Source organism: Mustela lutreola, chromosome 10 (genome assembly GCF_030435805.1).
Source record: "Mustela lutreola isolate mMusLut2 chromosome 10, mMusLut2.pri, whole genome shotgun sequence".
Lineage (NCBI taxonomy): Eukaryota > Metazoa > Chordata > Mammalia > Carnivora > Mustelidae > Mustela > Mustela lutreola.
Window position 1 is genome coordinate 50,467,691 of NC_081299.1, and position 13,114 is coordinate 50,480,804.

A 13,114-nucleotide genomic window follows, 5' to 3' on the forward strand; every position below is an offset into this window, starting at 1 on the left:
CCGGGAGTCGGGAAGCCTGGCTCTGTACCCCTCCTCTGCTTCCTTAGCTCCAAGTCTTGGCCAGGCTGCCATTTTCCTCAACCTGCTACTGTGGTTGCCTGTTTATTGAGTATGAAGGTGCTAAAACAAAAAAGGCCCTCAGTAAATACTGTTTACATATGAGTACTGTTTACATATGAGGCTTACAAATTATTCTGTAATCTCTCCAAAAGATTGTGTTTGATATATGAGTATTATCTCCTAAAAATCATATTCAGTCAAATTGTTAGCCTTGCATATGTTGATGTAAGTTATTTGAAGACTGTTAATTTTCAGTGCTTAAAGACATGAGTATTCGCTTTCTCTCTTTGAATTCCTGGCATGAATTATGCTGACTGGCAGTTGAAATAGAATTTCAGAATGAATAATGAGTATTTCCACTTTGCTTTTACATAATATAAGTCTGTAAAATAACAAATAAAATAAAAATCAAACACGTGCTCACCAGTGGCAAAGCACACCCCTGCATGAATTTAACAGGCCTGACACCTTTATGTATTTGTCTTGTGCATATTTTTTCATAAATATTAACTCAAAAACTTTAGCAAGCAGGTATTATTCCAAAATACTAGATTTTTGCTAAAATACTTAATGAATGTGGTCAGCAGACTATGACCCATAGGTCAGATTTGGCCCACCATATGTTTTGTATGGTCTGCAAGCTAAAAATGGTTTTCATATTTTTAAGGGGTTGGAAAAAGTCAAAAGAACATTTCATGAAAATTCTCTGAAATCCAGACTTCCATGTCCACAAATAAAATTTTCTTGGAATACTCATTTGTTTACCTGTTGTCTAAGGTTCCCGTCACACAATAAGGATAGAATTGAGTATTTCAGCAGGGAATGTGTGGTCTGTAAAGCTCAAAATACTTATCACCTGGCCTTTTACTAAGACAGCAACTACCATGTAGACCCATTGAGTTTTGATAAGATGCATCACATATTTATATCTTGGTAACAGAAATTAATCTCCCATTACTTAATCTGTGGAAATTCTACTCATTCAGTCCTCTACTTACCAAACATTGGGGGTTCGATCTGTCAGGCTTCGGGCTGGGCTGTTTGGGAAAAATACATACCAGCCCTAACTCAGGACTGGCTAGGGTGAAACAGAAGTGGAGGAAGAGAAGCGCCGTCCCCAGCATCTCTGACTCTCTGTCCTCTCTTCTCACTCAGGAGGCTCTACTAGGGGTGCCTGGGTGGCTCAGCAGGTCAAAGCCTCTGCCTTCAGCTCAGGTCATGGTCTCAGGGTCCTGGGACCGAGCCCTACATCAGGCTCCCTGCTGAGCAGGGAGCCTGCTTCCCCCTTTCTCTCTGTCTGCCTCTCTGCCTACTTGTGATTTCTCTCTGTCAAATAAATAAAATCTTTAAAAACAAAAGAGGCTACACTAGTCATTTACAGAAGGATAAACTTTGTAAAGCATTCATGAAATTATGCACTATTGCACATTGTTTTTAGTGTAAGTGAATGGAAAATGGAGTGTGAAATGCATATGCTGCCAAAAGATCTAGAGTCAAATTAGGTTTCTAATTTAATATTCTCCTCCTAATAGGGCATTTTTTATTGTTACCAAGGTTGCATCACTAAATTTCTCACTCTTAACTGGGAGGCCATTAGATTAATAAATTCCATGTGGTCAGAAAGAGTAACTGTATGCCTGCCACATTACGCCAGCTGCTGGACTGGGCACCTCACACACATTGTTCATTTACTTCCTATTAGAACGCGGCTCGTTACATGCATTTTTTGGCTGAAGAATGAGCCTCCATTTCACCCACCTATTAATTCCCTTCTTGGGAGCTTAAATGCATGTCCCCACCACTCCAGAACCTGCTTTATTATTACTATTACTGAGTCAGAGCAGAACCCTCCACAGGCTTACCTAGAGCCTGTTTCCTTTTGTTTAATATCAGGGATTGGCAAACTTTTTCTGTAAAGAGCCAGATAGTAAATATTTAAGGCTTGCGGACCATATGGTCTCTGTTGCAACGACTCAGCTCCGCTGTCTCAGGGTGCTAACAGCCGTAGACTGGAAGTAAATGGATTAGCAGGGCTGTGTTCCAATACAACTTCATTTATGGACATTGAAATTTGAATTTCATGTAATTTTCACATGTCTTGAAATGTTATTTTTTTTTTCCAAACTTTTGAAAATGTGAAAATCATTTTTAGCCTGCAGGCCAGGATTTGGGGGCCTGCAATTGTGCAGCTGTTTAATGAGCTTTGTGAATCCCAGGCTGGGCCCTGTGCATTAGCTGCCGCTGACCAGCAGGTGGGGCCCTTTATTATCAGCCCTTAACTAAGCTGTTCCCTTGCGTAAGAATCGGTACTCCCCATAATCAAACTTAGTTGTCAAAGAAGATAATCATCTCTGGAGGCTGTTATTGTACAAGAAGCTCTTGAAGCTAACATTTTGAATATTTTGATTTTTCAATTGGTTAGGTTCAGTCACCTGGAAAATGCACACATGTAGAAGTTATGCTAGATAAAAGGGTTGTATTGAACATCTTTTCCTAGCCAGTAAATATTTTTTTTCCACTCATTTTTTTAGAGAAACCCAATCTAAAGCGATGATTTAGGGGCACTTGCGTAACTTAGTCCGTGGAGTGACCGACCCTTGTTTTCGGTTTACGTCTTGATCTCAGGGTCGTGAGTTCAAGCCCCATGCTGGGCTCCACATTGGCGGTGGAACCTACTTAAGAAAATTAAATAAATAAATAAAACAACGATTTTAAAAAGTAAACCTTGGGGCACCTAGCTGGCTCAGTCAGTAGAGCTAAAAAGTAAAAAGTAAATCTTTATAAAATAGCAGTAACAAGTTTTTCAGCTATGGACCTAGCAGTTACTTTTTGAATGTTGTGTTTATGACATTTTTTTTAACCATGTATATATTTTGGGATCGTTGTTAGATAATTCTTATTTTCAGCCACATCATACTTTATTGATGAAATCCTTTATATATCTTAATTCATGATATGCTCTAATTAAAAGTGTTTAAGCACTAATTCTTAGTATCTTCTAACTATAACTCAGAATCTTTTGTCATAGCAGTCTTTATTTTCATTATAACATACATCAGTATGTGCTTAATCATCTAATCATCTTACATTTTTTTAGATTTTATTTATTTATTTGAGAGAGAATAAGAGAGGGCATGAGAGGGGAGAAGGTCAGAGGGAGAAACAGACTCCCCATGGAGCTGGAAGCCCGATGTGGGACTCAATTCTGGGACTCTGGGATCCTGACCTGAGCCGAAGGCAGTTGCTTAACCAACTGAGCCACCCAGACAGCTCCTAATCATCTTACATCTTACTGTGCGAGTTTTCAGGGTATATTTTAAGACTAAAAAAATTTCAAGTATACTTAAAATAGTTGATTAAGTAAGGAGGGTAGTTACTGTTTTCATCCCAAAAATGTCGGGTTTCATCCCTTCCTGAATGAACGTGAAGGACCCAGGTCTTTTCTCAATGGTGCTCAGCAGGAAAAGAGTGAAATGACAGACACATGCAAACCGTGTACTCCCCAACTAATACAGTATGCACACTGGGCTGCCTCTCCTACCTGCCCATCATTCTGTTTTGTCCTTCTCCAGGTGGTTTCCAGGCCCCTCTGTCAGTGGACCCTGCCACATGTCCCATTGTTCCTGGCCAGGAGATGATTATAGAAATATCCAAGGGACGTTCAGGTCTTGGTCTCAGCATTGTGGGAGGAAAAGACACGCCTTTGGTAAGTTCCTAGAAGTGAAGTGTATCCACTGTCATAGTTTTTTGTTGAGCCTTATTCTGGCCTTTATCACTTCTGTGGAAGACTTGGCTTCTTCATGTTGTGGAGGAAAACTTAATTACAGACACGCATGTATGTTCTGGCCAGCTTTGAAGTTTTTCTCAGTGTTCCAGGATTTTCTCTGCATTGAGTATTTTTTTAAATAAATGCTTACTAGATCAACAACATTGTAGCCACATTTAGAAATATTATAATAGGATTTAGGACCACCTGGGTGGCCCAGTCAGTGGTGAAGTGTCCAACTCTCGATATGGGTTCAGGTCATGATCTCAAAGTTGTGAGAGCAAACCCCAACATGGAGTCTGCTTAAGATTCTCTCCTTCTTCCCCTCCCCCAGCGCACACACATACTCACCCTTTCTCTCTAAAATCTGCTGAATTATAAATTAAACAATAAAAAAAAAAAAAAAAACAGAATTTAGGCCAGTGTCTGCTACATGCTAAGAATAAAGTAAGTATGAACTGTCATTATTATGGTCATCATTATTATTTCATGGAATGCTAGATAAAAATATCTATCAGTTATTTTAGCATAACAGTTTAGGTTTTGCTTTATTCTAACGATGTTCATATCTACTCATAATTTTTTTAAAAATTAGTCTCGAATGTTAGTTTTTGCTTGGATGACAGATCTTTGAGTATTCAGTGTGAGTGTGTGTGTGTATGAGAGAGAGGAGGGGGCAGAGGGAAAGAATCTTAAGCAGCCTTCACGTCCACTCAGAGCTTGATCTCACAACCCTGAGATCATGACCTGTGCCAAAATCTAGAGTCAGACGCTTAACCCACTGAGCCACCGAGGTGCCCTATTTAGTATATTTTGATGTTACTGCTCATTATCATTTTTTTAACTTCCTGTGTTTTGATTTATAAAAATGTGATGAATCAATGCATATATATTTGAATAGGTCATGCATACATATTGTGCTCAGATAAATTGATATAAAGGATATAAGGTAGAAAGCAAATCCTCCTCCAACCCTTTTGCCCTAGCCCTGCCCTCCAAAACCCATCCTGCTCTCCCTAGAGATGAGACTTCCTCTTAATAAATATGTTTTTAAATGAATATTTTGGCATTTCTTTTGCCCATTTTTATTTAGTAAGGAGTAGATTACATATGCCAGACTTAGAGATAAAACGTGTAATATGATGAGTAAAAATAATTCTCATTTTTGTCCAGAGTATGATAATTCCACATTAGTATTGTCTGGAGGTAAGGAGATCCCGTTATATTTTTCTGTTGTACCAATGAGGCCCCCAAAGTGCTAGGCATCTCAAGAACCACACAGTGCAGTGGAAACCTGGGTCTCGGTGCCTTCTGCCCGCCCCCTGGTCTCAGCCCTTCCTCCCACCCTCCTGTCCCACCTGATCTAGTGAAGATGGCACCACACATCCCGCTGGTGCACGACCTAAACAGGACTGTGCTTGGATGCTGGGGTTTATTTATTAAAGGGTTTTATCTCCATCCACTTGATTAAAGTATTGCTTTAACTTCTCCCCTGAGCTCAGGATAATTTATTTCCTGAATTTTTCTCCCTTTGCCTGTGCAGGCAGGGCCTGCTGTGTACGGCTTCGTGCATACATGAGGATATTCGTTCGTGAGCTTGGATGAAACTGTGAACACCTGGAGCTAACTAGCTCAGTAGCCATTTGTAGCTCCCACCCTCTTGTGGGGTGAGATTTAAATACGATTTTAAAATATTGCCTAGACCAGACCACTTGAAGGGAAACTTCTGAAGAAAAGTTTGCCCCTTGCCTCAGCGACAGAAGCTGAACAGATAGCTTTCTAAGCCAGATAATGAGAAACCCAGAAAAGTTCGGGGGTCGTAAAGAAGTGGATATATATATGTACTAAATATTTTTAAAGCATATTATATATAAATTGTCATCCCAAGGTCTTTGGGGTAGTATGCAGAAACTATTGGCTGACCCTGGATATTGGCTTTTTCCTTCCTTCCAGAGCCTGTTTTCTGATTTTTCCAAAGAGATATTCCTGAATATTGAAAAAACTGAATTTATATAAATCTGCATTTGAAATGAACCAGGGGATTTACATTTTAAGAAAACTCTGTAGTGAATTCTTTCATGAAGATGTAACCCTCTGATTTATCTTTTGGAAATCTAAGTCTGTACCACTTAAAATAAGGCAGAACCAGATTCCCTGTAGGAATAGGAAATTTTCTTTCCAATATGAGATCCCGTAGCATGTTTTGCCCAACTGAATGAGTTCACTAGCTGATTTTTTTTTTTTTTGGCTTTGTTATTAATTTGATTTGGCTTTACATGGGTGGGTTAGAAAACCTGGGTGACTGCACCCGTGCTGCTCTGGGGTCTTCCCTGTTGCCCACACCGGTGCTCCCGGCTGCCGGCCTGGGAGCTTCCACTGCCCACATCACCTTCTGCTTCCTGTTGAGGCTGTTTGCTAGCTACCATGCTCTGCTTCTGCTTCTCTGGCCACCACGAGGCAGCCCCATCCACTCCCTACCCCCCCCCCCAAAATTCTTTAACAGCGTTCTGAAGTTCGTAATCTATAGTTCTGCCTTATGAGACTGTAAATCCCATTGTCCTTGGAAGGATAAGTACCACTTAAAAATGAGAAATGGGACACAGCTTTTATTTCTTAACCTCAGGTACCTCGTCAAAAGCTGTAAGTTCAACTCATGAGTTATATATAGCCGCGTCATTTTTGGTGAAGCTGAACAGCAGGGGTGGGCAGAAGGTGCTTCAACGAGTAAAAGCGTTGTTTACCACCATGGCGATCTGTTTGTCCTTCCAAATTTTGACATGGACTATGCAGCCTCGTTGACAGTCCAGGTCCCATTATCCAGTTGAGGGCACGGGACTGCAGCCAGCCAGCCGGAAGTTAGCAAATGAAGATGAGAGCATCTGAAGGGAAACTGTGGACAGCATTGACCCACTGACCGAAGTACCTTCGCACGTATCTTTGCACATTTGATTTTGTGACGCACCCTCTCTTCCGCTCCGATGGGGGCGAGGTGGAGAAGAGCACATTCTGAGTGCTGGTGAGCCTTCTCAGGCATCTGCTCCAAGCCGCCCAATTAGGGTTTCTGGGCCCTCTTTGTTGTGTATCCAACAGATATGTTTGCCATCTTTGGAGGAATTGAGCCTCTGGGACTTGGTCTTGACACCACATCAGTCCTATCTGCTATAAATAATTGCTCTGGAGCCAAGGCAGATGGTTTCTGAGATCAGAGAGGGAGATCTCACTTAGCATCCCATTGTGTTTGCAGCCAGTCTTCTGAATGGGCCTTTTAAAATACCACAATCATGGTGAGGGTGAACCTCTTGGGAAAGTTTACGAGTGCACCTGGACCCAGTCCTCAATGACAGACTTCTGCCTCTGTTGTTTTAATCTTCTCCTTTCCATGTACGTGGCTCTTCTATGATAGCTTACATATGTTGGGTTAAAGGCTGCCCTTAGTGCCGCGGACGTAAAATTGAGTGAAATAACCCTGTCCTTACACGCTCAGTCAAGTTCATTCTACAACCTTCAGTGTTTATGGTCTAATATAAGGGACCAACCAATGAAAAATCCTAATAAGGACTCCTACAATAGGGAATTTTCTCTGGAAAGTAGAAGAAAGTATAACTACGGGCATCTGGGTGGCTGAGTCAGTTAAGCGTCCAGCTCTTGATCTCAGCTCTGGTAGTGATCTCATGGTCTCAAGTTCAAGCCCCGCCTTCAGGAAGAAAGGAGGGAAGCAGAAAGGAAGGGACGGAGGGGCACTACAGCACACGTGTTCTAGATTGAATTAATGTGGATTAGTTTTTATATGTTTCTTATAAGCCAGCATCTTAGTCCATCCAGACTGCTGTAGCAAAATACCACAGACTGGGTGGCATATAAACAACGGAAATTTATTTCTCACAGTTCTGGAGGCTAGAAGTCCAAGGTCAGGGTGCTGTCATGGTCAGATGAGGGCCCTCGTCTGTGCTGTAGAGACTTCTCATATCTTCACATAGTAAAAGGAGCCTCTGTGAGGCCTTTTTTATAAGGGCATTAATTTCATTCATGAAGACTCAGCTCTCATGACCTAATTGCCTCCCAAAAAGCCCTACCTCCTAATACAATCACTTTGGGCATTAGAGTTTCTACATTTGAGTTTAGAGGGGCACACAGTAAGGAAACCACATAAGGTATAAAATTGGTAGTATATTTATTCCTATTATTTTTTTCTGTCCGTCCATCCACCCACCCATCATCCTACCTCTCCCCACCACCACCACCACTCTTTCTGGTCTTGGAGTGCTAGTTTGCATGAAACCTTGCAACTCCGAAGACTTGACATATTCTGCCAAATGAAAGACTGAGGACTCTTACCTTTTATGCTCACCGCGGATTTCCTAAGCCTCTCCCTGAATCCTTAAATCCCCCCTTCTCTGAAATGTTTGCTTGCTGATGAGAAGTTTTATCTCTAGTGTCCTCAGAAGTAAAACGTAGTTCTCCAGTGTCATTTTGTTGAGGTTATTTTATGATCAGCCTTGGGAATTCTAGAGAAGACAAAGAAGAACTTAAATCTTTTATCTCAGAGTATTGGCAGACTTGGACTGTTCTTGGGATCGAACAAGTGAAGTGCAGAAAGAGTGATGTAAGTTTCTCCAGGACCCTCACTCTGTGCATTTTCCTTTCTCTGGTTACCATTGCCAGAGGTCCCAGACTGTCATATCAGATCTAATAGGCTAAGTAATGACACTGATTCTATGGCATCCGAATCCCAGATCTCTAACTGTAGGGCCTTGGACAAGCATATTAACCCTTCTAGGTTAAATCTGCTTCTTCATTGGTGGCGGTGACAACAAAATCCACCTCTTAAGGTTGGTATATAGATTAATAAGGTAAAGAATATAAAAGACTTTTTCCAATATCTATATACTGAATTCAGTCTTTATTTTTTTTAAGATTTTATTTATTTATTTGAGAGAGAGGGGGAGAGAGCTCAAGCAGGAGTTGGGGGAGGGACAGACAGAGAAGCAGGGAGCCCAACATGGGGCTCAATCCCAGGACCCTGGGATCATGGCCAGAGTCAAAGGCAAATGCTTAACTAAGTGAGCCACCCAGACAGCCCATGAGTTCAGTTACTATTGATTATTGTTAAACATTTATATTAAAATATATCCTCAGCTCCCTTCATATGTCTGTCTAGGTTTTTTTTTTTTTTAAGATTTTATTTATTTATTTGACAGACAGAGATTACAAGTAGGCAGAGAGGCAGGCAGAGAGAGAGGAGGAATCAGGCTCCCCACTGAGCAGAGAGCCCAATGATGTGGGGCTCGATCCCAGGACCCTGGGATCATGACTCGAGCTGAAGGTAGAGGCTTTAACCCACTGAGCCACCCAGGTGCCCCCATATGTCTGTCTTTGATACATCAGCTGCACACTGAGAAACAAGACTTTGTTTCTGCATATTTAAATATTTGTCAGCATCACACTTTTAAAAAGTGATTTGATACTCTTAATATGTAATTAATATGTATCCTCTTACTTAATTCTCACAATAACCCTATGGAAGAGGGAGCAATATTACCCCCATTTAACAGATGAGGAAATGAAGACGCAGGTAAGTTAGGTAACTTCTCCAAGGGCCTAATGCTAGCAGTTGGTCCGATGATCCAACTCCAAAGCCAAACGACTGGGCTCCTTTTCTAGGGCTACCACTATATGCCATCGACCTTCACCTGTAGAAGGGAGTTACTCATCTTACCCACCAGACCTTGAGTACCTTGAGAACAGCCCTGTTTTATGTATTTTATACCTTTAGTGCCACCTTATAGTGCCTTGCCCACATAGAAATAGGACTGTCTAGCCTCTGTGAGCCACTCCGGGCTCCGGCCAGGCTGGCCTCCTTCCATTCCTTTCGAGGCATTTGCACGTGCTATTAGATGTGTCTGGAGTGCTTGCCTGATCAGTTTTAACTGGAGCTAGAGTATTCTGTTCATTTCTGGGTATGACAGCGTGGTCGACAGGACATTGTTGAAACCACATCATGGCAAGAAAGAATTGAGTCGAGTTGGGAAAAGATCAGAGGGGACAATGACAACTCTCTGCAAACATGTAAGGTTATCTTTTTGTGAATGAGGGATAACAGCAGGTTCTTCCAAGGGGCTTGGTGAAAAACAGATTTCACGTTTTCATAAGGAAGGATTTTCTAAACATCAGTTGGGCAAAGGTGGAATGAACTATGTAATGAGTGCCGAATCTCGAGAAATATTTTGACAGATGCAGGCATTTGCAAGGATATTATTATTCGGCTTTATTTTTTAATCAGGCAGGAACATTTACATTGATAATTCTCTTTCTCAAGGTTATGGCAGTCTAAGGAAATTCTCTCTCTTTTTTTATATTCCCATCTCACAAATTTCTTAAAATGTCTTTGAGTTTTTTGAACTAGAGAATAAGGCTTCATTATTGTTTAGTTTTGTTTTATGGAAGCTAGTTATTGTTACCACTTTTGGAAAGGTTAAATTTATTAATATAAGCCCTCTTTGTTACACTTGTGTGGTTCCTCTGGGCTGAAGATAAGCTTGTCTCTTTGTAAGAGGAAAACAATTAGCCTAAGGCATTTGTTTTGTCTTTATATTTTCGGTACCATCGTTTTGTAATTGAGGTCAGTGAATGCCGAGGGTAGATTGTAAAATTTAGATACCCAGAATATTTTTTTTAAAGATTTTGTTTATATATTTATTTGTCAAGAGAGAGAGAACACACACAAGCAGGCAGAATGGCAGGCAGAGGTAGAGAGAGAAGCAGGCTTCCTGCGGAGCAAGGAGCCCGAGGCAGGACTCAGTTCTAGGACCCTGGGATCATAGCCTGAGTTGAAGGCAGCAGCTTAACCGACAGCCACCCAGTCCGGATACATGGAATATTTAGAAGGCCTGGGAATGTCAGATTGCAAATCTGATTTCTCTCCATATTTCAAATCAGTATTTTATTCCCCACCTGATCTAGTACCAATTTAATTCAGTGTCATTAAACAAATGTTCTATAAATGGGAGAGGTACATTAGCAAGAAGCATCCAGTTAGAAGGACTATCACATTTGGATACTGTGTGGTCAAGTCATCCATCTAGAAACTGAAGTGAAAAATATCAGTCTTTTAGCTCTAACCATGTGTCCAGCTCTGCAGTGACCTCACATAATCCTGATTCTCTATGTTGCATGCTATTGTTTAGCTGTTACTGCTTTGGGCCATTTAAATGTGGAACTGTAACAATTTAAACTACTAGGTTTTTTTTAAAAGTAAGCAGAATAGAAAACTTTTTTACATTTGATTAAGTGTTTTATTTTGCTATTCCCCTTCAAATGAACTTTGCACGGTCTGTTTCATGAGGAGTGTGGTTTGCTTTGGCGTATAATCCCCCAAAGCCAGGCTCCTTTTATCATTATTGCTTAAGTCATATATTTTTACACAAAACATCTTATTACCTTAGTTTTATTTTAAAATCAAAGCAGAGTTTGCAAAAAGTCTATGAATCACACTGAAAGAATGTTAACGAATAGTACCTCTGAATTTCCAGATTTGGGCATTTCTGATCTTAAAGAATATGACTGTAAGCAAAAATATTATGCAAGCTGAGTAAAGTTTAGATAAATAAGGACCAGATGGAACTATAGGGACTTATAAAATATAATGCAAATATTATCCCATTTCCTTAAAATAAATCTATATTTCAGTATGAAAAATTATATTCATGTTGGTGAGTATCAACCTTTTGCTAAGTCAGTCTTGGCAAGGGAACTCCATTTTAAGTAAATATAAAACAGTTTCTTTTCTGAGTTTGAGAGGGGAATGCTTTTCAATGTCTTAAAATGTGAAACTTTTTATATATTCATTGCAATTCTTATATTAGATTTTCATTCTAATATTTTCATTCCGCATTTTAGTTACCTGTAGTGTGCAAAAGTTTGCAATCCCTGAGCTTGAGTTTTAGGATAGCTTATATACTCCATTGCTCTAACACACACACACACACACACACACAAACATTGCTGTTACGGTTTCCTGTGTAACTGATCATTTAATCCATACTTTTAGTCAAGAGCCACTAGTGTTGCTGGTTTAACAATCATTTATGTTGCCTAGGGTTTATTACCCAAGAAAATCTCAGCATTTCAAAATAGTGGGTGCTGAACATTGTGGTCCATTTTCTTTCTCTTGGAGGGTTTGGTAGGTATGAATTTTCATACTCTACCCAAAGCATATTAGAATAAATGAATAAATTGAGATTAAGATATAGAGACTCAGCCTTTGTTCCTTTTGTAGCAGAGTTTTATGGGGATTAGTTGAAGACCATGTTTTGAGATTCATAGAAAATCTGTGTAGTGAACACGAATTTATTAGAGTATCCAGATTTCACAAAGTATGATTCAAAGTATAAGTTCTTTTGACTCTTGTTGACTTCCCTTGTATAGTTGTGGCTTCTTCAGGTTTTCTGAACAGAAACATTTATTCAGCCCATGAAGTTGGCAAGCAAAACTGTATCAGTTTGACAAATATTGTACTTTTTCTAAATCAGTAATATTTTATTATGTCCATGGTAGAAAAGTGTATATTGAATGTACACTTGATTCTGAGATTCATCCAAATTATGAAATTAAAATAAAAGGAGAGGGGTGCCTGGTTGGCGCAGTCATTAACCTCTGCCTTCAGATCAGGTCATGGTCCCAGAGTCGTGGGAGTGAGTCCTATTGGGCTCCTTACTCAGTAGGGAGCCTATTTCTACCTCTCCCTCTGCCTGCTACTCCTGCTTGTGCTCACATTCTCACTTTCTCTTTCTCTCAAATAAATAAATAAAATCTTAACAAAATAAGATGAGAAAAAAGTCATCTTAGAATAAATATGGCATTTATTGGCGACATTCTGCCTCAAGTCCTGTATGTTCTTATGAGATATTGAAAGTAATCTATATCTATCTATCTGTATAATTTAATTTGTTATTTTTATATTGTTTTTCTACATATTATATATTATAATTTATAATTAATTTATATTTAATATATCATATTTATATTATTTGTATATAAATATATAGTATTTATATATAAATATTATATTTCTGTAACTCCTATATAAATATATATTTATATTTATAGATATAAAATTTTTTATATGTGTGTAACCATAACCACTGTGGGTTATTTAGTCAAAGGTATTTCAATGGCATTCATCCACAACATTTTTAAAAAGTATTTTATTTATTTACTTGACAGAAAGAGAGAGAGAGCACAAGCAGGGGAAGCAGCAGGCAGAGGGAGAGGGAGAAGCAGGCTCCACGT

General features: G+C 39.6%; 1 protein-coding gene across 10 annotated transcripts in view; it reads left to right on the forward strand.

The window, feature by feature from the left end:
• Positions 1 to 13,114, forward strand: part of PATJ (PATJ crumbs cell polarity complex component) — a 377,446-nt gene that overhangs the window by 302,445 nt on the left and 61,887 nt on the right. For all 10 annotated transcript variants that reach the window (XM_059135624.1, XM_059135619.1, XM_059135627.1 and 7 more), the window contains one exon: positions 3,633 to 3,766. In XM_059135624.1, coding sequence (XP_058991607.1) covers positions 3,633 to 3,766 — 134 coding nt within the window. The remainder of the gene's footprint in view (positions 1 to 3,632; positions 3,767 to 13,114) is intronic.